We start from the raw sequence: 25168 nt of genomic DNA on the forward strand, positions 1-25168 counted from the left end.
AGCGATTTGTTTGCAATTGTGTTTACGTTAATATACCTTTTTTCTCCAATTTTACAGTGCACCCATTATTGTATTAGACTCTATTGCTTAACGGCTGTTACTAATATTGCGGAAATAATCTTTTTTCCGGAGCGTCTGCCGAGGAAATTGTGCATTTTATGCGGGCAGAAAGAGGGGAGGGTGAGCTTCCACTCAGCTGATATACATGCGACTTTTCCAGTTGAAAATTAAGACATCCTGGCCACTTGTCATCCTGCCGTTGCTCCCAGGTTTTGCTGCGCTTGATGCTGTCTGTGAGGTCCTCGAATGGCAGTCGATCTATCCAATCTGGAAGGATTTTGTAATACCAAGTCACTTCGTCTTCCTCTAGTTCATGTTTCGTGGATTTTATAAAGTCGATAGCCGAATATCCCGACCAAAGGTACTCCACAACACAATCACCCGTCTTACCGCAAGTGGACTGACCACAATACTGGAACATCAAAGATAAACCGCTCGACGCTTCAGTTTGAGCGTTCCATATTAGTTTACAGAACTTGAAACTTGATATTGTGGGAGCAGTAACTTTGGTAATATCGATCTTTTGTCCAGAGCTTGTAGGCATGCATGGCTTTTGGCTAGGTCCGGAAGCTGGTGTGTTCTCTGTCGGTATAATCTCAATCTCGTTGGCATGGGTTGTGTTTGGTCGTTCAGGTCGCAGACAGATTCGTTTCTTCGCTGGACTTTCCCCGTCTTCTGTATGCTTTCCCAAGACATTGCTAACGGGATTGCTGCACACATCGGCTGGTCCCTCACGGGCTGGCTGATCTTCTCTGAGTCTGCTGATGGGAGCATGTCCTTGCTCGGAGCGACCTTTTGTGTCTGGGTCCCACCCTATAACGACCCTAAGTAGGACTGAGTAGTTAGAGGCATGTTTTATGATTCCATCGATTTTTGGAAATCGATGGAACCTCCAAGCCAGCCCTTTATCTTCAAATGCTTCACCCAGTAGAATGGCATCCTTCTCTACGCCCGATAGAGATTCTTTCTTTATAAGATGATCCCACCAGTCATCAAAACTGCCCTTTACAGTCGTTTCCTGCAGGTCGTTCCACGTTATTTCGAAATCGCCTGGATTCTGGTTCCTTTTAGGATCTCTAACTCTGATAGGACGGCTATCAAGAGAAACTATTCGGGCCAAGAGATTTTTCTGTGCGCGATTCTTCTTCGTCTGTTCAGTTACGCTTGTATCTTTAGGTCCTAAGAAATCCATAAACGCCTGTCGATCTCCAAATGCGGAAGCCATAGTGATTGCGCGAGCAGGGAGTGATTGCGCGAGCAGGGAGTATTTGTGCGAGCAGGGAGTGATTGCGCGAGCAGGGAGTATTTGCGCGAGCAGGGAGTATTTGTGCGAGCAGGGAGTGATTGCGCGAGCAGGGAGTATTTGCGCGAGCAGAGAGTATTTGCGCGAGCAGGGAGTATTTGCGCGAGCAGGGAGTATTTGTGCGAGCAGGGAGTGATTGCGCGAGCAGGGAGTATTTGCGCGAGCAGAGAGTATTTGCGCGAGCAGGGAGTATTTGTGCGAGCAGGGAGTATTTGTGCGAGCAGGGAGTGATTGCGCGAGCAGGGAGTATTTGTGCGAGCAGGGAGTATTTGCGCGAGCAGGGAGTATTTGTGCGAGCAGGGAGTATTTGCGCGAGCAGGGAGTATTTGTGCGAGCAGGGAGTGATTGCGCGAGCAGGGAGTGATTGCGCGAGCAGGGAGTATTTGTGCGAGCAGGGAGTATTTGCGCGAGCAGGGAGTATTTGCGCGAGCAGGGAGTGATTGCGCGAGCAGGGGAGTTTGTGGCGTATTCCAAGTAACCCGATTGAACAGATGCCCTTGCTCTCTGTGCGTTAAATATTGGAGGCCTGTTCAGTACACAGATCCGCGGAGGCTGTCCTGTCATCTGACGTCCCGCTCATGCCGCTAAGCAGTCATGCACATCCATGCATCTAGCGTTCGCTAACATATCATAAGCGAGAGTCTACTTCAACGTCTCATGTTGTTCCAGACCACTTACGTGCACATCTCTACTGAGGCTGCGCGGCACGGAACCAACACAAGCGGACCGGGGTAGCACATGCGCCCCCACGCTCGTCATCTATGGACTATCGCTCCCAGCCACTACTAAGTCAAGGGTTTGGACGATTCTGCTAAGTAGAGTGCTCAACTCCGTGATTTGGCCAAAACGGGTCATTTCCGTGCCTTCCTTTGAACCGCCGTCACACCAAGGACATAATTCTTATGCGACGACCGTGTGCTCCAAGCAGATCAGATAATTGCTGTGGCTAACATAAGCAAGCATCTCTATAGATAGACCTGCTTGTACAAAACTAACTATCCCGATAGGTCCGTTTTTTCATGCTGTTTATATGTTTATTACCACCCTGAGGCGTCTGTTTGCCTTCCTGCCTTTCCGTCATCTACTGGTTGCCTTCCTGCACGAAATTTGGCCCTAAATGACCCAATCTTTGTCACCTTCTGTCATGACTACTACGCCGAAGCAATCCAAGCGCAGTTGCTACACAGTGTTTATAAAGCTGTTAAAGCTCGTGTCACGGGAGCCCAGAACTACGGCAGATTGTGAGCCCAAATCTGCCAGCTCCAGTGCCTCGACTTTCACCAACCACGAAAAACCTCCAACACCTATACAGTACAACCAAGATCCTACGAATATCAGTACGAGCGATATTACAAAAGAAGGTCTACAGCAAGAAATACCCAAAGCGGATGGTTGCTGGGGACCACCAATCAATATACCACTCTCCGGAGAGGTAATACATATCCAAACGACCGATTCACGCGCACAAAACAAAGCGATAGGAACGAATCGGTTTCCGTTCTATTTGGAAGGCTCTACCTCTTGTCCATGCATGGATTGCATGGCATATGAGATTAAGTGTCTGCAAATAAAAAATGCTACAGCTGAATATTGGGATGAAAAGGTGAAGTCATGCTTGCGAGCCAAGACGCCTTATTGATAACTCTTAGATGTTGTTGTTCTTTATGGAACAAACTTCTTGTCTTAATTTCATTTCAGTATTAATTAAACAAAGTGGGAGAAAATACATATTACTGCGTGCGTGCCATTACGATAATCCTTCCATCCCGCTACTACATTGGTGTAAAGAGCGAAATTAATCCTCAAACTATTATTGTTTTGTTTTTTCTCTTCTGAATGATGTAACTGTTGCTTTTTCCCTCTTAACCGTTCACTTCTTTCCGGAAATTCACCCCTCATCAGAGAAACACACGCTCACTGCCAAATAGGCGCACATAATGTTCTACCGAGATGTTTATCGAAAGTAAATGGCCACATTTTATATCTACATACATACTGCCCTATGCAAGTCCCACATAGACTATTACAACCACCACCAAAAAACGCGTTAGAAAAATCAATATCTTGACGACGTAGTTTAGCAGAACCAAGCGTAGAATTTGTGGTAGCCTGACACAGGCGCGCTCATTATGTTATCTCAAGGGCTTCTAGGCGGCTAGTAAAGAATGGATTATACAATTTTGAGCCAAAAGATCTAAGAACACAGCTATGGGAGCTAGCACGTAAGATTGCCCGCGGTGATACAAGGCCACAAAAGCATTGCTGCTGCTTCTCCGAGGTCTGCTTACGAGCCCAAGTGTGCTGCTCATATCTGTCAGTCCAGGAGGAAACGGTTCGTCGTAAGTTAGTCGTCTGGCTTTAGACCGAATCCTTGTGACCTCTGCCTGTCGATTCCGTGAAAACTGGCGAAACCGAGTGGAGTAACCATTTACTGATGCAAGGATTCGTGGCAATAAGCAGACGTATCAGTTTGTTGACGGCCCAGGGTCCAGCGTGTTAAAAAGTGGTAAAGGTCGTATAGGAGCGAACTTGGTGGGTGGACTTGGTGGATGGCTGGGCACAGCCATCCAATACTTCAGCTATATACGCCCGCGCCTGCACATTCTTAGTTAGCCAGTGAGTCCATTATCCAACACAACGATAGCTACTGTGTCTCCTTCGAAAATTGTGTTGTTCCTTGGACGTCTCTTCATCATGATTGTTGCAAGACGCTTTTAAGCCTTGATCAGCCGCAAAAGATGACTTCGGTAATGGTGATGGTGATCGGGAAATGAGCCAATATAGACTAGCCCGCTGTAGTGCAGATAGTATGTACATACCTCGTTTCTTTCGTTTCGATAACGGTCTCTATCGCTCTTGCACTCGCCTAACTGAAATTCCAACCTCTTTATCTCCATTTTCATCTCACGATTTCTTTCGTCCCTCTTAGCACGGAAACGCTTTGATGCGTCGGCATTGCGCTTCCTCTTTTTCTGAGCCTCCGTGGAAGCTATCTTTGTATCCGCTGGAATGTTATATTCATTCCCATTCTTGTTCCTCAACCGCACGACCGATGATTCACCGCCTTGGGATGAGGACACACACTCAGTCTTCTTTATCTCTATACGGGCGCGAATAGGGCATTGCATAGTCTGTGCTAACATATCTCCTCCCTTTTTATCAGATGGTGTTTGCGCGATCCCCCGATTGTGAACGGATAGTGGGGGATTGGTACTTGTGTGCCGAAATTCGTTCTTGCATTCAGCAAGAAATGGTGGTGGAATCGGCTGGTTACTCGCTCGTTGAGAGTAAGGTAATTCTGAGGTTATAGAGCCGCCCCCAAGAGGGGTCTGTTCGTCTTGATTTGGGACTAAATTGGCAATCATTTCGCTGAAGGATGGCAGGGAAACAGGAGATTGCGCTTCAGTGTAGGTGACAGGGACTTTAAGCGTTTTATAGTTCCAAGGGAGTTGGCCAGATCTGTGGAGGCAGGCTGGAGTGGTGCGGTCACCATGCTGATTGTCTGTTCTAAAAGCCATACAACAAGATTCCCAATTAATACAGGCTTAAGGAAGGTGGAGAAATTTTGTGTATGAAAGTATGGCGCTAGCGTTGGGGAATATCAAGCGACGATACGATGTAGTGCAAGGTAACTTTGAAAGAACTGGTGAACAGTCCGGGGTCAAGATCTGTTACGGCTGTGACAGCCAACGGTAGCGCTAGCACTGGAACTTAAATAAGAAATTTTAATGCAATAGTCGTGGGATGACCAGTCTGGTAGCCAGGAAAGCATCCCTCGACAGTTTTGATGACGCGCCTTGGACTTGCCGAGAAACGCTAGCGAGCTGATTACGCACGTCTTGCGCCACCCATGTCCTGTGTATCATACCGTGCCGAATGCACGCTTTAGTCATGAGAACCACCCTAGTATTGCAAGATCAGAGTGAATATGGGTATCTTAATAACACAGGGTTCCCCTGTGGCGCATGTCAAAGATGAGCTGGAGCCTAGAACTTCTGAACACATGCATAAAGGCCAATGCGATGAGACCACATGGAGAAAACTACGCGGATCGGTAAAGGGGGGAGGTGAGCACACCAAATGAGATATTGGAGCCACCTAGTGCCCAAGGCCATCTGTTTTCCATAATTTCGGCTCCGCAGTGTCATTTGTGTTCCATCATCTTCTCAACAAGGAATAATTTTTCTTTGGATTTTACAAGGGGTAGACATGGGACTGCAGATGCCTTCTACGACTATCGCCTGCAAGCTTTGAAAAGATCTCATTCGCCTCGATCATTATCTCTTCTTCACCCAATCGCATTCTCTCGTCTTCCTTCCACCCTAATCGCCCAAAATTTTCCAGTCCTAGGCTCCGCTGTAAGGTCTTCCTATCGAATTCCAATTGCCCTAGAGCCAAGCCTTTCCTTGGTTTTTTTTTCGTCTACGCATTTGCCATAAACTATTGAATGTAGTAACATACTGGCTCACACATACCCAAGGCCACTATGCTGATCTCATTACTACCCCCTTCGGCTACAGTCTTTACGCCCCATTCCAACGTCAACGTTGTTTTGGCCTCCAAAGCCGAGCAATGGTTAACACAAACGTTGAAGAGAGTCAACCAGCCGTTGGACAGTGTACAAAATCACACACGCTGCCTGAAAAAGATACTATCGGGCCCAAATGCCATCTGGTCGCTTTGCTCCATCATGGTACCAAAGGCCCCCGACTCGGAACTGCGCAAGGACTCGAACCTGCTCATTGAGCCTCTGTTCAACTGCCAAATCATTCACATTGAGGCCTATGTCGTACACGTCGACATGGTTTCACAACATGAGGTTGTATTCAAGCTTACACAGAAGACCATTGATGCGCTTATTGCGTATCGCAAGGACATCTACTCGGTTGATGTCTCCGCCAGCACCTGGGAGTGGGCTGAGAAGGAGCTTCAGGATGAATTTGTCCAGGCCGTAAACTGCTACGTATTCCGCACTGATGTCAAGGCTCTGGAAGGTTTGGAGGAGGAAGGAGGGGGAGAACTACTCGAGGGACGAGGTGAGGACGTCAAGAGAGCCATCATCAACATGCTTTTCAGTATAAGTAACCAGGCCTCGGGATTACCTTGGTCTGAGGACTCTCGTATGGTTGATCCAGGCTCCTATTACTAACTAGCAAGAGTGTCGACCAGCAATTGTGAAGGATGGAACAAAACTTTGATTCAACTGGGTTCACATGGCTCTCAGGTACCCTCCAAACAACAACAAAAATGTGTTTTTTGCGGCCAGAAGTTTTCTGCCTTGGATAAATATAGGGAGCATATTTGGAAACATGCAACCAACAACAACGACAACAATAACGACAACAACAACAACAACAACACACAACAACAACAACAACAACAACAACAACAACAACAACAACAACAACAACAACAACAACAACAACAACAACAACAACAACAACAGTAGCAGTGGCAGCAGTTGTGAAAGCGATAGCCTGAGCGATTCCGATAGCGATACCTCGTGCCATAACAAACCCTCTTCATCCAAAAGCTCTAGTACCTTCCACACAACAGCCCATCGCAGAAATCAGTGCGAAGAATTAATCGGGCCCAAAGGAGACACACCTTGCCACAAGACATTCCAAAGATCAGAACATCTCCGCCGTCATATCAAAACTGCCCATCGCGATGGCCCCTTCCACGAATGCAAGATTCGTTCTTGCTCCAAAATGTTCAAAAGGAAAGACAAATTAATCCCACATTATCTCACACATTTGAAACCTAAGAAAAAAATTAATAAAAGAGCGAACATGGTGGTGAAATTCGGGCAACTGGAGAAGCTTCTTGGTTCCAAGGAACCAGTTCTGCTAAAATCACTCCAGACGAAGCTAGAGCAAACCCGAGCAAAGCGCGAGATCGATTTCGTTTGCTCTACGGAACCCGAATGTATACAGATGTGACTGATCTCGGTTTTTTCCTTTTAGCCTTTTGATGTTTCTGGTATTGTAAAGGCAAGCGCTTATTTTACTTCGGCATACTTGGTATTGTTCTTTTACGCTTCTCCTCGTGTTTTTATATGTACGTAGAATTTTTTATTGTACAAACCGTTTTACACAAAAACAGGAACAAAAGCAACAATGGGAATTTTTGAAATAACATACCTTAGAGATACCCAAGGGGTTCTGCGGTCTATGTCGCCCCTGTGACCGGCTGCAGATTGCGCTAATTTCGCCACTGTTACCTCCCACCCGCGATGATCAACACATGAGACGGAGCAGTGATCCTATCACTCGAGTCATAGAGACCTCTGAATCGAATTATTATGATCAAGATTGCCAACAATGACGCTTCTCCTACATGCCCGTGGCTAATGTCAGCGATTGTCATCGCTCATTACGTGACACTAAAGCCCTAAGGATACAGCGAAAGACTACAGTTGCTAGCGATTGCTGCTTCACCCTTACGCGCAGCTGCGCAGCATGCTTGAGTAGCCCTACCTTCCGTACATAGCTTAGCGCTAGCAATCAGCTGATGATTGGTCAATCTTCAGGCTCACGATGACGAAACTGTTATAATGTCGCCTGCAGAGGTGAAACTGCAATCGCTAATCACTGTAGAAAAAATCCATCAAATTTCTTCGTACAAGAAAACATGTGTCTATAAGTCACAGTGATACCTAGGATGTTAAGCTAAGCATGACGGGTTCTGCCATCGTCATCACTTTGATCAGTCAATAATGAACGCTCAGTCATGCTAAACCAATTGGTTCTGAGAACCACACCCTTCTGAGCCTTGCATAAACGCTGGAGGTACCATTGCAAAAGCACGTTTCAGGGGTATGGCGTAAGGCGTTAGCTGAGGCGCACTCGTTGCTGTTTCGAGTGAAGTTCAGCTGTGTGTACCCGGACTGGAGTTTCCTCATGCGGAAACTACCAGAATACTGTCGATATATGTAATCGAGCATTGCCTCTTTATGGTTAAGTCAATTAACCAACCCCCGTGTGACGCCACTTGAACAGATACATACAGGCAGATGCATAAAGCCGAGCTCCTGGGGTCAAGTGGGGCAGGCCATGCGCTTCTGTCAGGAACACACGTGAACCGTGCCACAAAAGTGACATAGACCGTCTTCTTCCCTGATCTAGTACAAAGATGTTCACTGGTAGCTGCGGACTGGGAAGTGTGATTTCAACAGTTAGACTGCATTCGCTATGTATGTAACAGACAAAACGGCAAGCGAAGGAAAGTTGCCACTTTGAATGGCACGCATTGTATCTCCATCTATGAGTGAAGGGAACGAAGACATGGCCATCCAAGGCATGAATATTAGCGCTGCTGCCTGCTGCAGATATTGTGCATTATCATTATTGGCAAGGCGGCCTTGTACAACCGCTAGTGGAAGCGCACGACATGTGGAGTGTATCCGCCTCGCGGACTCGTCAGCCCTGTCCGTGCGACTGTCCAGGCTCGGATGACAATTTTTCGTCATCTTTGGTAACCTTTTGTTTCAAGAAGATAGTCCAGATCGTTGGACAATATGATTGGATATGTGGAGAGAATCGTGACCAGCCTAAAATAGAGTACTAGGCTTATATGACACATCGATGCTTTCGTAAAGCCTAACTTAGGGACTCAATTTGCTGCAATATCTCAATGGATCCTTTCTAACTAGACGATTTCACTGCTTACTTCGTGAACGCTAGGTCTTGTTGAACACTTGCTATCTCGCTAGCGCGTTTCTTCATTGTGCTATTGTTCATTGATTGGCGTTTGCAACAACAGTGGGGCTTTTATAGCGTATCTTGAGTAGACCAATTAAATAGCTAACCTCTCTACCTGTGCGTTGATGCCTGTAAGCCGGTTCTATGCACGGATCTGTGGAGGCTGTTTTGTCATCTGGCATACCCACTAACGCCGCTAGTTGTCATGTAGGTCCAGTATATCCGGCGCTTGCTAACAGGCCGTAAGCGAGAAGCCTACCTTGACGTCTTATCTTGTCCCAAACCACTTCTGTGCACGTCTCTACTGAGGCTGCGCGGCACGTAACCGACACCAAGCAGACCGGGGTAGCTGTGACTAAGAAGGCCATGGCCGGTATGCCAGTCTTGCCACCCATAGTATGTGGCCTTGGCACGAACTTGGCATATTGAAAGACTGCGCCACAAGACCGATGATTGAGCAGAGTGTTTGAAGCAACAAGATCCGTACAGATTCAAGGATCGAGACCCTGATGAAACGATTGCCACAAGCCACGCTGGAAGCTCTTCTCAACCGCTTGTTGAGGGCATCAAACCATGCAGGAATATTTCTCGCGATTTTCATTCTGGGCGGTCGCCAGACGTCAATCCATGGAAGTCCTTAGTGCGTAGATGGATGGCTAGTGGCAAGGGTACTCGCACACCACTTGGCAAATTCAGGCCGACCCACAACCTGAGTCATTGGACTATGCCGCAAAATAGCGTGACAACCATGTTATGTTGGACTATCTACTGATCGCCAGAAGCCAAGGCTCTGTGCGCAGCAAAGGTGGCATGCTCGTATTGTACGGTCTAGGCCTAGCAAGGATCATCCTACTAGGCGCCTCGCCACAATCTGCAACCACCCATACCATGCCTATGCAGCTGTAGCTCAGGTGGTCCTCATTACGTCTATAAGAAGAGCGCTTTCATGATAAGAAACATTGTCATCGCCGGCGGCTGAAGACCGAGTGTCTGTAGAGCCGACCGCCCAAATTGTCGCGCTACCCTTAGAAGATCAACCTGAAAACACACAGTGCTGCTTTACCGCACGCGCCTCGCTTCTGTACTCCTTCACGCCTTCGAACTGCAAACCCAACATATCCAAGTCCTCGAAAACACAATCGCCTTCATCACCGATATCAGATCTCTCGGCACAGCCTTATCCAAAAGCTCCTTTGACAACCGCATTGCAACCTACAACTTCATCCTCGACCAGTGGCTCGACCCCATAACCATATACCTCACAGCAGAACTCGCCTAGGTCATCGCCGGCGGCTGAAGACCGAGAGTCTGCAAAGCCAACTATAGTCGCTATCGGTAAGAAGAGAGTCAATCAGACTATGGAAGCAGCGCATGATTGAGTTTCGACACTCTTCTGTCCATCTCTTCTAAATTGTCCTCTTCTTGTCTGCGTCTCCACAGCGCTTGTTTAACAAGCACGCGCGAAATACATTGGGTTCCGCAACGGCCATTTTTTGAGATCCACCCTGGCGGTATTGAGGTGCTTGTGTTGTACCAAGCGCTCGGCTGGAGAGAGGGACGCGAGATACGCGGTCCATGCGGCTTACGTGCTATGGAAATTTGCGGCGGTGCTGAAGGCAAGGTAAATAGCTACGAGGCTGAGCCATTGGTCGAGGATGAAGTTGTAGGTTGCAATGCGGTTGTCAAAGGAGCTTTTGGATAAGGCTGTGCCGAGAGATCTGATATCGGTGATGAAGGCGATTGTGTTTTCGAGGACTTGGATATGTTGGGTTTGCAGTTCGAAGGCGTGAAGGAGTACAGAAGCGAGGCGCGTGCGGTAAAGCAGCACTGTGTGTTTTCAGGTTGATCTTCTAAGGGTAGCGCGACAATTTGGGCGGTCGGCTCTACAGACACTCGGTCTTCAGCCGCCAGCGATGACAATGCTTCTCATCGTGAAAGCGCTCTCCGTAGCTATAGACTGTGGCATAACAGAAGACAAAGACGCTCTTCTTGTAGACGTAATGAGGACCACCTGAGATACAGCTGCATAGGCATGGTATGGGTGGTTGCAGATTGTGGCGATGCGATGCGATGAACACGGTGTCTGGGCTTGGGGATGTTGCATTAAATCGTCCAGCTCCAGGCCTGCGAGACACTGCATGTGGCAATCCCACCTGCTCAACAACATCACTGGCATGACTTGAAAGAATGCAAATACATACAAGCAGATGCATGTAGCCGAGCTCCTGGGGTCAAGTGGGACAGACCATGCGCTTCTGTCAGGAACACACGTGAACCGTGCCACAAAAGTCACATAGGCCATGTTCGTCCCTGGTCTAGTGCAAAGATGTTCACTAGTAGCTGCCGACTGAGAAGTGTGATTCCCACAGTCGAACTGTGTACATATGACAGACAAAACAGCAAGCGAAGGAAAGTTGCCATTATACATGGCACTCATTGTACCTCCGTCTATGAGCGAAGAGAACAAAGATATGGCCATCCAGAGCGTGAAAGTTAGCGCTGCTGCCTGCTGCAGACATTGTGCATTATTGGCAAGGCGGTCTTGTACCATCACTAGTGGAAGCGCACGACATGTGGAGTGTATCCGCCTCGCGGGCTTATCAGCCCTGTCCGTGCCACTGTTCAGAGTATACCGTTGTACGACGAGGCTTGCATGACAATAAACCGGCATCCCTTGTCTAATGCTCTGGCGAGGAGGCCCTGTGGATCATCGGACAGCATGATTGTATATGTGAAGCCATTGTGAGAAGACTAATTAGATAGAGTACTACATTGATGTCATACATCCAAGCTTTGCCGAAACTCAACCTAAGCTAATTCTACCGCAATGATTTCCCTGGGTCCTTTCTAATTTCTTCGGTTGCTTACGTCGGGAACATTACATTACATCCAAGACATGTAATTTCGCTACCCTGTTCCTACCGTCAACTAGCATCGGGACCCAGTCTTCTCTTCTGGGTCGATAGTAGCGTTGTCAGCCTTACACCTTTTGTCGGTGGTGCGTAGCCCATATTGCCACCGTGCATCTATGCCTGCCATCTGTCCGTGCGAAGAAAGCCTTGCGGAAGAGGAGGCGTGCGCCCTGAGCCGCGTATGCAGCATCCTGGTGCCACACCGTATCCGCCCCTATCACAGTCGGACCGTCAATGCCACACTCGTAGCGTTATACTGAATCCTTTGTTGCGAAATAAAGTGGAACGTGTACAGTGGTTCGTGATTGCGGCCTCACCTCCGTAAGCGGCATCTCAAACGTCTAGTCATCACAAGATTGAGAATTGACCAATCATGTGAAGTGGTCTATTGCTGACGTCTTGCGCTAAGCCATTTATAGAATGTGGGGCTGCTCGAAAATGCTGCACAGCTGCGTCAAACGGCAATCACTGATGACTGTATAGAGCAAGCGAACAAAGGCCGAATAGCTCATCACGAACAAATTGGATTGATATGTGTAGTGACAGAATAAAGGGGCTGGACACAAAGACTGGACATAGAAACGCATTAAATAATCTTAGGTGAGCAACATGCTTATGAGGACATGTTCATGTTTTGATTTTTTAGGTGCATTCTTGCGTTTTGTGTAGGTACAAGACATGGTTGGATTCTTGCTCATGCTTCTGGTTAAATCTGTGAGTACCTAATTATTGGTGGGTTGTGTTTGCAGATCGTCTTGCTGTTTTCACGACACGGCGATTTCTTGGCGCGTTTGCAGCTTTGGTGACCTGTCATCGTCATCATCCTGTGAGTAACCTGTCGAGGCTTATCTTCCATGACCTACTGGTGGGTTTGTAATCGTAATTAGCTGCTTTTGTGACAAGTCGAGATTCTAGGAATAGTTTAGTTTTGCATTTGTCAACATAGGTAGATGGATTTGATTAGATGGACGCAGCTTTCTTGAGTTCATAGGTAGCTGATCGAAGAGGAAATAACGGCCAAGGGTCATTGACAATGTCCCAGTATAATTCGGTTGAGGAGTATTGACGGCTAGAGCTATATGTCGGATTTAACGCTAGTGACTTTGTTGATCCATAGCAAAAGAGACAAAAACCACTTTCGTTTGAGGCTGCCATGTACGTAAGGAAGACTAATCAATCGTGATATTCTGCTGCCTTGGGAGGCTGGTGGCTAGCTTGTGGTAGCATCTGCTACCTAGCGAGGCTGTGTTCAAACCAACGCCATGTAGCCAGGTTCATATTAGTCGACGGTCTTCTATCCAAACTGGACAAAAGCCGCTTTTGCACAGCCCACTCCATGTGTATATGATGGCTTGAGGCGCGCCCTTTGCTTCCTTTCAATCCTGACCCTCCACCATTATCAAAAGGTTTGAAAATCACAGGAATAAACTTCAAATCACGTTTTCTAAATTTCTCATCAAAATTCATCCTTTTCGTAGACAATGGATACTAGCAAACTTGCTCCTCCAACTTCAAGCCGGGCCGACACAATCACCTCACAAAAATCAGATCCCTTCCGAACACCAATATCACCAAGTAATGCGTCCACCAGTGGAGTATCGACAGCCGTATCAGAGTATGATGTGGCAGTCCAGCAAGAGCTGCAGGCAGAAGCCGCGTCTGATACAGACAACCCCTTCGCCTTTCGACCATCACAGCTGAGCAAGCTTCTCAATCCCAAGTCGCTTGCAGTATATCATGCTCTCGGCGGCCTGCAAGGAATCGCAGCCGGCTTGCAATCAGATATCCACACTGGGCTCAGTGCCGACGAATCCACAGTGCCACGACAAATTTCTTTTGACGAAGCAACGAACCCGCATGCAACCCCCAAGGAGAAGACATCGGACCGAGTGCCCAGAGACGGACAGCCATTTGAGGATCGAATTCGTATCCACGGACGAAATGCCCTATCATCAAAGAAAGTCACTCCCCTATGGAAGTTAGTATGCAACGCATACAACGACACTGTCCTTATAATTCTTACCATCGCGGCTGCAATCTCGCTGGCGCTTGGTCTCTATGAAACATTTGGAGCAGAACATCCCCCTGGCGCCCCGGCATCTGTAGACTGGGTAGAGGGTACTGCTGTTGTGGTGGCCATAGTCATTGTGGTTCTCGTTACAGCATTGAATGATTGGCAAAAAGAACAGGCCTTTGCAAGGCTCAATGCAAAGAAGGAACAGCGCGATGTCAAGGTTACACGGTCTGGGAAAATCGTCATGATCAGCATCTATGATATCCTAGCCGGAGACATCATCCACTTGGAGCCGGGCGACATTATCCCTGTCGATGGTGTCTTTGTCGATGGCTCAGACGTCAAGTGCGATGAATCCTCCGCTACAGGAGAGTCGGATGCCATGCGCAAAACACCCGGCGCGGTTGTCACAAAAGCCATGGAGTCTGGTCAATCGGTCAAGGATCTCGACCCATTCATTATCTCTGGCGCCAAGGTGCTCGAAGGCGTAGGTACCTTCATGGCTACCTCTGTCGGAGAGCACAGTAGCTTTGGCAGAATCATGATGTCAGTCCGCGTCGAGATCGAGACGACTCCTCTTCAGGAAAAGTTGGGCGGCCTCGCCATGGCCATTGCCAAACTCGGAACTACTGCCGCTGGGATTCTCTTCTTCGTTCTGCTGTTCCGCTTCGTAGGTGGATTGGATGGCGATACCCGAGATGCTGCGGCCAAGGGCTCCGCTTTCATGGACATTCTCATCGTTGCGGTAACAATCATCGTCGTAGCCGTTCCCGAAGGACTTCCTCTTGCTGTCACCCTGGCCCTGGCCTTCGCCACAACCAAGATGTTGAAGGAGAATAACCTTGTGAGAATTCTACGAGCCTGCGAGACCATGGGTAATGCCACTGCCATCTGCTCGGACAAGACTGGTACTTTGGTAAGTATTTTCTATCCATGCACACTGAGTCAGATTCTAACATTTCATGTAGACAACAAACAGGATGACTGTCGTCGCTGGTACCTTCGGAAACACTAGGTTCGTCCATGCCGATACCGTCTCGGAGAAGGACGAACCCATTTTGGCATGGGCATCAAAGGTTACACCAGTTGCAAAGGACCTTATCACACAGTCTGTCGCTATCAACTCAACGGCCTTTGAAGGACAAGAAGACGGAAAGCCATGCTTCGTTGGATCCAAGACAGAGACTGCCCTGCTTCAGTTCGCCAAGGACCACTTCGGCCTCGTTTCCCTAGCAGAGACTCGCGACAACCAACAAGTTATGCACATGTTCCCCTTTGATTCAGCAAAGAAGTGCATGGGTGCTGTCCTCAAGCTCCAGAATGGAAGCTGCCGCCTTGTTGTCAAGGGAGCGTCTGAAATTCTTCTCGGCTTCTCTTCTTCTTCCGCCAACTTTGCTACCCTCGAGACTCAACCCCTGACAGACGGTGAACGCCAGAACCTCACTGATACCATCAACGAGTATGCTAGCAGATCGCTCAGGACTATTGGACTTGTATACCGCGACTTCGAACAATGGCCCCCAGCCAGCGCTGAGATGACTGAAGGTGGCAGTGTTTCTTTCGCTTCTCTGCTGCGCGATTTCATCTTCTTTGGCGTTGTCGGTATCCAGGATCCCATTCGCCCTGGTGTTCCTGATGCTGTCCGCAAGGCGCAAAAGGCAGGCGTTACGGTTCGCATGGTTACCGGTGACAACATGCAGACGGCTAAAGCTATCGCAACAGAATGTCTCATCTACACTGAGGGCGGTTTGGTCATGGAAGGCCCTGATTTCCGCCGTCTTAGCGAAGAACAACTGGATGAGATCTTACCCCGACTCCAGGTGCTGGCTCGTTCTTCGCCAGAAGACAAGCGCATCCTCGTTCAACGTCTCAAGACTCTTGGCGAGATCGTCGCCGTTACTGGAGATGGTACAAATGACGCTCCCGCGCTCAAAGCCGCCAACATTGGTTTCTCGATGAACTCTGGTACAGAGGTTGCCAAGGAGGCATCCTCGATCATTCTTATGGATGATAACTTTACTTCTATCATCACAGCTCTCATGTGGGGTCGTGCTGTCAACGATGCGGTCCAAAAGTTCCTTCAGGTAAGTCGCACTACACTGGGTTCTCTCTAGTTCACAATACTGACGAAAACAGTTCCAAATCACCGTCAACATCACTGCTGTCGTACTCGCATTTGTCACAGCCATCTACGATGATGAAATGAAGCCTGTTCTCAGAGCCGTACAGCTCCTCTGGGTCAACCTCATCATGGATACCTTCGCAGCCCTTGCCCTCGCCACCGACCCGCCTACCGAAAAGATTCTCGACCGTCCACCCCAAGGCAGAGGTCCTCTCATCACAGCCACCATGTGGAAGCAAATAACGGGTCAAAATATCTACAAGATCACTGTCATCTTGGCGCTATACTTTGCCGGTGGCGACATCCTCGGCTATGATCTTTCCGACCCCAACATGCAGCTCGAGCTCGACACGATCATCTTCAACTGCTTCGTCTGGATGCAAATCTTCAACATCTTCAATAACCGTCGTCTCGACAACAAGCTCAATGTGCTCGAGGGTATCCTCCGGAACTGGTTCTTCATCGGCATCGTCATCATGATCATCGGCCTCCAAATCCTCATCATCTTCGTCGGCGGCCGCGCCTTCCAGATCAAGCCTGGAGGTATCGATGGAACTCAGTGGGCTATAAGCATCGTTGTCGGCTTCGTCTGTATCCCCTGGGCCGTCCTTATCCGCTTCTTCCCCGATGAGTGGTTCGCTGTCATTGCGAGGATCGTTGGCAAGCCTGTTGTCATTGTGTACCGCTTTTGCTGCACTGCAGCTAGCAAGGTTAAGAGTTTGTTCACCTTCTGTCGCAAGAAGGAGGTCAAGGAGGAGAGAGATGTCGAGGAAGCGGTTGCCCCGGCTATTGTAGTCGATGATGACGCGAGTACTGCTGCTGCTGAGGCTACAACTCTCTGAACCAATCTTCCCTTCTAAGTCTTTTTTTTCCTGTTTCTTTTACAAGAAGTATTATATCATCGACTAAGTAACGGCGTTACGGTTTTTCTTAGTGTAAATATATGGGATGTCCATGAAATGGTATGTATGTTATGGGCAATTAGAAGACGTGTACCTGGCATTGTTGCTTCTTGTGGTTCCTGTCATGACTTGAGATGGATTTTATGGCTGACGGGCTTACTAAATACGAAATTGTAGTGGCTTTGGAACTCAATGGCCGATGACTTGCTCTGTGCAGTGAAGGCGTCCTCCTCCTACTTTTAGTATTTAGTCGCGCCTTCTTGTGCTAGATCAAAAAGGAAAAATATCACAAGTTCTTCGGAATCTAGTTAGTTAGTTCAGATGCTGTTTTTCGTGCAGAAAAAGTTCCTAGTAACAATCTCCCAAACGCTGCCGCCGCTCTTCTCAATACTACACACTATATACTGTGGTGTATTATCACGTGACTAGTTTGTTGGATATATTGCGATTTTCTTTCATACGTAGATAGGCACCTTCTTCAATCAATCCTTCACAGCGGTTAACTATCAGCTTGCTCAATCTACTCGATTGCGGGTCGCCCCTCTGATCTTCTGAGCTCGATCACGTATCGTGTCACAATACTCACCCTCCCCTTCGCAAATATATCCTCCAAAGTGAATGTAGCAAAATAAAGTAACAGGTCTCAAAGATATCCTTTCTCATACCCCATACACGGCACGACTTACACACAACCTTATTAGGCACTACCTTTTCTTTCTCCTAAACTTGCTGTTAAAGCAGATAATAATTTTTTTTGCAAAGCATTAGAAAGCGATACAAGCAGCAGGTGCTGAAGACGCTGGGTGCGTTGCTTGGTGGGAGTCCATTGCTTGTTGTGTTAGCGAATGTGTGATGTGAGTTGGGGGCAACACGACAAGCATTCAGTGACCCTTGATGACCTAGCAGTATAGAGAGCTGGACTAAAATTGTGTAGGCAGCAGCATCAGGTTGGGTGTAGATAATAGAAAGGAGAAGGCCCTTAACAGTCTTACAGTATGATGTGTGTATGTATTTCATCTCGCTGGCATAAGTGTCGTCGCTAGAACTATGCGGTCGGAAGCCTGACAAGCGCTGCATTCTGCGTGATCTGCTTATTGTTTGTAACTAATGACTTGTGGTCACTTGCATGCTTCGTGCACAAAATCCGTTTTCAATTTCTCTTGAAGTGCTTGTTCGCATGCTGCAGTCGATTGAACTATTCGAGAACAACATCGCACATGCCACTTCTGATGCTTATCATGCTAGCGTCGGGAGGCGCTGGTCGGATTCTTGGTGTATGAGCGTCGTCCCGATACCGGATTGTGGTCAGTCTGAGTAGTATCAACTAGCTGCTCTCATTACAGGTTCTTTCACTTTCATGCTTTCTAGACGGCATCGGCTCATAGAACTGATGAGATGACATTTGTATCCGTCAACAAGTCTACAGTACGCATAGCCACCGTTTTACATCGCAGCGTGCATTGTGTCAATACTACGCCACACTAATCCTAGCTAAAGCTAATCTCGTTTACCGTTATAATTATCAAACTGCCCAAAGCGGCAACAACTGCAAAGTACATTGATTACTAAGGCTCGTTTGGGACGCATTTGGGCCGAATAGATAAGTAGATATCTGTGGATTGCTCAGGTCCCGCGTAGCTCTGACGTTTGCTTGGTGGTCAAAGCGTATCGCTAGCCTATCAGTGGCATGCACGCGGCTGAAGTTGCCGCTCTGTTGGCATGTGTCTGAGCTCTGCGGCCCACTTAGCCTATTCCACAGCTTGCTCCTCCTACTGGGCGTTGCGCGGTGTTGCTCTACATGTTAAATCACGTGAACGCGGCGCGACGTGACAGCCGTTGAAAAAGTATGTGATACGATGCACAGCCATGTAACTAGGCCGTTATATTGACAATGCGTCAATGCTCTTGGGCACCTCGGATCACTTCTGCTTCCATTCTGGCACGTGGTGACAAGAAGCATCCTGGCCTGAATCCGCCGCCGAGCCGCGTTGCACGCACTCCTGCTCAGACCCATTTACGATATCCCGGGACCGACTCGCTCACCGCGCTACGCTCAGGCCAGTTTACGACACTTGAACCCAAGGCGCCTACCTAGTCATTTTAGCGCCATCGCTACGAGCCTGTGCATTCGGCCCCCATCGGCTACGGAACGGCCCCAACCAAGTGAAGCAGCACACTAAGCACGGTCGAGCTCATTCCACGTACAGCCACTTGCTGGCTCTGGCCCCTGTGGTATACGCTTGGACAGTTTCCGTGCAACGTGAGAACGACAGGAGACTGAAACGTTGGTCAACCACGCCATGTCAGCTGGCAGCAGGGGTTGAAATTAACGGCATCAATCCTTGCCGGCGACTACGCTGCAATACGGTCATGGGTTGTACAAGACCACTACTGCCAAGGGAAACCATGCTCTTACCAAAGTGTTACATCTGGTCGCGGAATGTCTTCTTCTAATAGTCATAGAGACGCCTTGGACACCTCCTTCAAAAACCTGATAAGGTAATAGTTGTGAGGCTCCATTACCAATTTGTAGGAAAAGAATGATACAGAAGACTGTATGCCACAAAAGGTTCTACTGATGTCACAAAATCCCTCAGCTCCTGGTCTTTGCATATGCATCAAGATCCCTCATACAATCCATCCTCATATCCCTGCTTGTCTAAACATCAGAGGATCTCAACATCCTTGTGTTTCTATGTACTAATGTACATTGGGATTAAGGTGAGACTAACCTTGTCAAGGCAAACAAGGCAAATGAGGTAAACGAGGCGGAAATGATGTTCGGCCTGGCTGAGTATCGTTTGACCAATAGGATCAGATCCACGTCATAACTCTTGGAAAGCCAAGCGCCCCTGTCTCAACAGAGCAGAGCGTTCCTATCTCGCATGCACTGAGCGCTTGCTAAAAGCGTTGAGCAGAGCCACCGGACATGACGAAAGTCATGGGTAAATGACGTTGGTACAGTCTTTCTTAAAGCACAGACAGACTCTTCAGCTAATCTAACCATAAGATAAAGTGTATTGACAAGGGTGAAGAGCATGTTACAGAGTGGTCCTTGATATGTTGCATTAGCAACGGTGAGTCTATTGGATGGCGTAAAGAGTACTGTTCACTTGATTTCAGACTGCAAATGCATGACACCGCACCTGAATCATGGTCGTACTTGGCCCTTCAAGTCACAAACACTACGAGGGGTTTGCTTTGAAACTTGGCAGATATAGGTGGTATTCTTCAAAATGTATACGCTGCAAATAAAAACCCCCAGTTAATCACTCATCGCTCCCCCATCGCATGGTTCATCTACTTCATTTCATTGCCTAACTATAACTTGTTTCCTAATTGATGCGAACGACCATTCTGCCTACACGCTTGACACATTACAATCTTGATATAATCAATACTAATCCTACTTTGGTGTCTTGGTTGCAACGGGCTTCAAAGAGATCATGATGCTTACATCTTGTAAAAATAATAAAGATGAAACAATCGTACTCCTTGAGTACGATCGGCAACGATGGACTAAGAAAAAATGGTCTTCATTCATCATCAAGAAGAATAATTCGACTATCTGGATGGAAAAAGAAGCCTTGGGTCTGAAACCAGCAAACAAGCAAATGAGGAAGGAATTAAAGAACCAGAGTTGCTCACTTCTGGCCGAAGACGTGACGCGTTTATCAGATAAAACATTACGTTACCTGCAAGAGGAACTAGGTGTATCGCTGACTGAGTTACGAAATGCTTTGCTCAGGTTTGCGGTAGATTCGGATTCCCTCAAGAGTGAGCTTGTGAGTTTGCTACATAAGCATGGGCCCTATGTTTGGGGCAAAGAAGATCGAAATCACTTGCTGAAGCCCAACTCGAGTACACGATACGAGAAAGATTTATTTTATGACGATGAGAACGATAGAGAGATGTAAGTCTAACTTTTTTGTTTGCGTAAGATGTAAGCGTTCTCTAAGCTTTCTGTAGTATGAAAATACACCTCCATAGATGGGTCATTATGAAGATTTGCAATATTATAAAATACTTGGAGTGTAAGGAAAAGCAATATAAACATAAACAGACTACTGGTAGTGACAGCAAGGGTCTCGTAAGTCGCTTCCGTGTCTACATTGCCATCTACTTACTGTCCTGGACATGTACTCTTTTACTAATGTCAAGGCTAACAAACTGAAGAAGCGGAGGGCTAGAACCGTTTCAGCCAATCCTAACAATAGCGGGGTACAATTGAAAGCTGCAAAACGGCGGAAATTATCGAACGTTCTACAGCAATCGACCCCGGGGACCTCTGCCGTTGTCAACACCAGAGGATTTACCGCAGTCAACTCCCCGCTACCTGCTGAAGTGACACCCAAACACCAACCACAGGAAGCCGCGTGGAGTTTTGCCCAGGGACCCCAGCGATGCATCCCTGGAAGCGTTTTTTGTCACAACAATGGCTACAGGAGTCCACGTGAACCCTGTCCGCCTGTTTCAATGCCATCCCGGCTTGCCATTGACTCTCCCAGCTTCCTTTTACCAGTACCATTTGAATCTACTCCCGTAAGCAATAGTTTGCCGCCATTGGCTTCGGTTTTTTTCAAGAATAGGGGATGGGGACATTCAGAGAACTATCTTATAGTTAACCCTGCTCATTCCTCCCACGCTACACAGTCACAGCCACCATCACAAGGTGTAAAGCAACACGCACTCCAAATCTGTCGACCGCATCATCATCAGCATATACTGCCTCCACCACATCCGCATATTCAACACCAGCAACCTGCACATCAACCGCCTGTTCTACCCAATGCTTCAACACGCTACTACGAACGTTCTCGTGAACCCCGTCCTTATAGTAGGGACTACCCTGTAGTTCAGCATGCTCAGCTGCCCCACGCTCGAAAGCCACAGTCTCAGAGTCCTCAGCAACAGCCCGTTCAAACGCAGCACGATCCAAACGCCCTGCTTCCATCCGATCTGCGCATTCAATGCCCGCAGCCTTTAACTGGACTGCCTAGCTTACCCAATGTTTCAGTTAGCCCCTTTGGATATTCTCTTGCACCTCAACCAGCTCCAGCCATTTCCCGACAACCGGTTCCCCTCAAACGTCTCCTCCTCCTGCAATGCGATGTCACTGCTCGTCTATTACTGTTTTTTTTTCCTCGAGATTCGATGCGTCAGGACGAAACAGCGCTCTTCGAAGACCTACGCGAGCTCTGGTTGCAAGGCGAGTCGCTTTTCCGTAGAAAGCTCGCCACCCAATACGACCTTATTTCCGAAATCCTGAATGCCTGGCTTCAGCAACGAGAAGCTATCATTAAATTGCGCCACTCAACGGCTGCCAACCTGGGCGTCTCAAAGCAAGTAAATGTTGAGCGCCTATTGGCGCTCAACAACCTCCGGGCAATGCTAATCAAGTGGGATGACATGAGTCCCATTGATGGGAAAAGTTCTGAAGACCTGCTCTGCGTAGCCTTCAGCGTCATAATCAATTGCACGGATAACGGAGACCTGTTCAAGGATAAGCTTAAAGAGCTAAGGTCTAGTGTAGTTAATCTCTTACGCGGCGAAGACAGCAGGGGTATTTTGTAAAGGTAGGACACAAGAGCTGTGTGATTGAGCAGCTACAATCGTGGAGAGCGCCTGAGGCTCAGATATGGTGATAGTAGGAGGAACGCATACGTAGCATTCTTCGCGCTATACATAGAGAGGCCATAGACGTAAAACCGTTCAACAAACTCTTTCATGGTTTGCTTACTTCAATACATATTGAGTGCCGTACCTGAACTTGTGGGTTGTCATTGTCACTGTGGTGCTCATCTAATAAGCTTTGAGCGCCATATGGCTCGTCTTTTGTAACTTACCTTTACCTACCGAGCTCAACAACTCACTATTTAGTCAGTCGGCGATACGCCAATACATGGGGTTGGTTTGAGTTAAACTACTAGTGGAAACCGAACTGTTGTTGGTACACGATGAACAACAAAGTTCTAGTTTATTAGTTATGCCTTCTCTGCTATACTCTATCCCTCAGCACACCAACTGCGTATACTAGTGAAAGTGAAGGTGAAGGTGTTTGTAGTCACTATGGTAGGACTTGTGGGTGATGCATTTCCTACACCCGTTCAGTATACGACGGCACAACGGTTTACGCAGTAAAATCGAAAGAGAAGTCTACTGATTTGGTCTAGCTATTGCACCGTCAGGGGCGATTCATCATCTTGCGGATGGAATTTCTAAAAAGGGATCTAGTAGTTAGCAGTCTCAGGGCTGATTACGTGAGACGGAGTATGGAAAGTTATCTAATTAGAATCAGAATTGAGACATCTCACGTCCTAGAAAAAAATATGAAACCCTCCATGTGAGTTTAGCTCTGTTTTGAGCCATTGTCTGATTATAGGATAAGAAGAGAACAGGATATGGTTTTACAAGCCCGGGAAAATATGGAAGATGCTTACAACTACTACGGTGAAGGCTAGCATGGCTCGATCTCGTTGCTCAAAAGGATTATATTGCTACGGCATCATAGAAGATTCAATATTATTGCATGGGGACTACACTCGTCAGTCTTGGAAAGTATGTAATATAAGTGAGCGTTATGTTTATATGGACTCCTCCTGCAAGAAACGAGGTGGGGAGTAACAGAATAATAACTTCATTTGAGATGCAATTGAAGTTGTAATGCTAATTCACAAGCAAGCTGTCATTTCGGTGTCGATGTGAATCTGAAGCGTCAAACATAATCCATTGATTTATTGACACAAACGCTATCCTAAATACGAAGCCTCTGCTATAGGACCGCAGCATCAGACGGTCACGCTAATGGGCAGGGTTTTTGAAGTGCCCTTACTGAGGCGGCAACTCTTTTGCTAGCGCTGGGACAAATTGTTCAGAGTACGCTGAGTCGACAAACTCGTCAAACTTGGTCACCTTCCTACCGTCTTCTGTAAAGGTCAGGATCAACGCATACTCGTTCGTGTAGGGCCCAATCTTCGTTTCCGCTCGGCTAGTTGCATGTATAATACATTTTCGCGCTGCAGCATCATGTACTTCCTCTTTCACAGTGACCTAAAGCTGTTAGTCGTGACGAAACCGAGGCGGCAATGCTCGCTGACGGTAAAATTTGAGTACAGATGCATGATCTCGCTGAAATATGCCTGATATTCGGCGTTGCTCCTCGGGACCCGGTTCATAGAGGCAGGTAACACGCGATGTTTGCAATCAGGTGATCGATATGCCATGATGTCGTCGATGTCCCAGGTGTTGTAGGCTGCTATGACTGCCCGAGCTGTATCTTGCTGAGCTGCCAAACTATTTGTGTCAGGAGAGCAGTTCAATTATGTGCAAGGTTGATTGGATGCAGCTTTGGCATGATGCAGTTTGTACTCGTAGTAAAGGCGTACGTACTTTGGGAGGGGGTTGCTATTGGCATCTGTGAGACATTGTTTCAAGTCCAAGCCAATCCAGACATCACTCGACTCCGATTTAGGACTGGCCAGCGGATGAGAAGCGGCAAGTAATGATAGTGTTGTAGCAAAAATATTGATGAACTTCATAATGGCTGCTGTGAGAGGCTATGCGAATGGTACAAAGGGTGCATCCAAGCTGGGCAGCAGACATCGAGTTATATAGGAACATATACACTACAACAGTTAGGCCGAAAGCAGTTATCAGGGCTCATGTCACTACTCCATCTTCCAATGTAATATTTCACGTTTGGTATGTACTCCACTGTGTCTCATCGTCTTTTCGTCGCACAAGAACGCCAGGCTAGTGTCTCACCCACGGCAAAGCTATGAAGAAGCTGATAACATCATCATCCTTTGCCGGGTAATGATGATTTTAGCCAATATCTGGCGAGCATGGACTACTTAGCTGTAACGTTGTCCGTGGCCATGAAAATCTACATTGCCAGTTGCGCTGGCTGCGATTGGGGGTCAGCAGTCTTGTCTATGTTAACGTCATGAGACTGCGGGAATACGAGCGAAAGAACGGAGTCACAGAGCGCCATGGTAGACACCGGAGTGTCACGAAGCGTATCGCAGACACCCGCGTGACCCGTGACTGATACTAGGAGTTTTCTAGCTGCTGTCCGATGCGCGAAGGCATCGTACTGGCGACGGCGTATGAATAAGACTAAAAGTGCCAGCGAACTGTATAAAACCGTCGC

At 47.7% G+C, this 25168-nt stretch overlaps 7 protein-coding genes across 7 annotated transcripts; 3 read left to right on the plus strand and 4 right to left on the minus strand.

The window, feature by feature from the left end:
• Nucleotides 1-53: 53 nt before the first annotated feature.
• PSV08DRAFT_404582 (uncharacterized protein) lies at nt 54-2122 on the minus strand (the record flags this gene model as incomplete). Its single annotated transcript, XM_066093698.1, has 2 exons — nt 54-1867; nt 2042-2122. 2 exons carry the CDS (start codon nt 2120-2122, stop codon nt 101-103), a joined length of 1848 nt encoding a protein of 615 aa, XP_065948475.1. The 3' UTR covers nt 54-100.
• Nucleotides 2123-4088: 1966 nt separating this feature from the next.
• On the minus strand, nt 4089-4728 carry PSV08DRAFT_186915 (uncharacterized protein; the record flags this gene model as incomplete). Its single annotated transcript, XM_066091946.1, has 2 exons — nt 4089-4148; nt 4183-4728. 2 exons carry the CDS (start codon nt 4726-4728, stop codon nt 4089-4091), a joined length of 606 nt encoding a protein of 201 aa, XP_065948476.1.
• A 1121-nt stretch (nt 4729-5849) lies between these two features.
• Nucleotides 5850-6512, plus strand: PSV08DRAFT_186531 (uncharacterized protein; the record flags this gene model as incomplete). Its single annotated transcript, XM_066091923.1, has 1 exon — nt 5850-6512. The coding sequence occupies one exon, from the start codon at nt 5850-5852 to the stop codon at nt 6510-6512; it is 663 nt and encodes a 220-aa protein (XP_065948477.1).
• Nucleotides 6513-10648: 4136 nt separating this feature from the next.
• On the minus strand, nt 10649-11901 carry PSV08DRAFT_365158 (uncharacterized protein; the record flags this gene model as incomplete). The annotated part of the gene is made up of 2 exons (XM_066093086.1): nt 11700-11901; nt 10649-10893 (listed from the first exon to the last, which is right to left on the minus strand). The coding sequence occupies exons 1-2, from the start codon at nt 11785-11787 to the stop codon at nt 10649-10651; spliced, it is 333 nt and encodes a 110-aa protein (XP_065948478.1). The 5' UTR covers nt 11788-11901.
• A 1558-nt stretch (nt 11902-13459) lies between these two features.
• Nucleotides 13460-16956, plus strand: PSV08DRAFT_229297 (uncharacterized protein; the record flags this gene model as incomplete). The annotated part of the gene is made up of 3 exons (XM_066092244.1): nt 13460-14908; nt 14961-16076; nt 16129-16956. The coding sequence occupies 3 exons, from the start codon at nt 13460-13462 to the stop codon at nt 16954-16956; spliced, it is 3393 nt and encodes a 1130-aa protein (XP_065948479.1).
• Nucleotides 16957-20465: 3509 nt separating this feature from the next.
• On the plus strand, nt 20466-22590 carry PSV08DRAFT_229300 (uncharacterized protein; the record flags this gene model as incomplete). Its single annotated transcript, XM_066092245.1, has 4 exons — nt 20466-20929; nt 20986-21106; nt 21193-21933; nt 21997-22590. The coding sequence occupies 4 exons, from the start codon at nt 20466-20468 to the stop codon at nt 22588-22590; spliced, it is 1920 nt and encodes a 639-aa protein (XP_065948480.1).
• Nucleotides 22591-23844: 1254 nt separating this feature from the next.
• Nucleotides 23845-24554, minus strand: PSV08DRAFT_355228 (uncharacterized protein; the record flags this gene model as incomplete). The annotated part of the gene is made up of 3 exons (XM_066092898.1): nt 23845-24066; nt 24114-24309; nt 24406-24554. 3 exons carry the CDS (start codon nt 24552-24554, stop codon nt 23845-23847), a joined length of 567 nt encoding a protein of 188 aa, XP_065948481.1.
• Nucleotides 24555-25168: the final 614 nt, after the last annotated feature.

Source organism: Bipolaris maydis (genome assembly GCF_028858645.1).
Source record: "Bipolaris maydis strain C4 unplaced genomic scaffold PSV08scaffold_13, whole genome shotgun sequence".
NCBI classification, from domain to species: Eukaryota; Fungi; Ascomycota; class Dothideomycetes; order Pleosporales; family Pleosporaceae; genus Bipolaris; species Bipolaris maydis.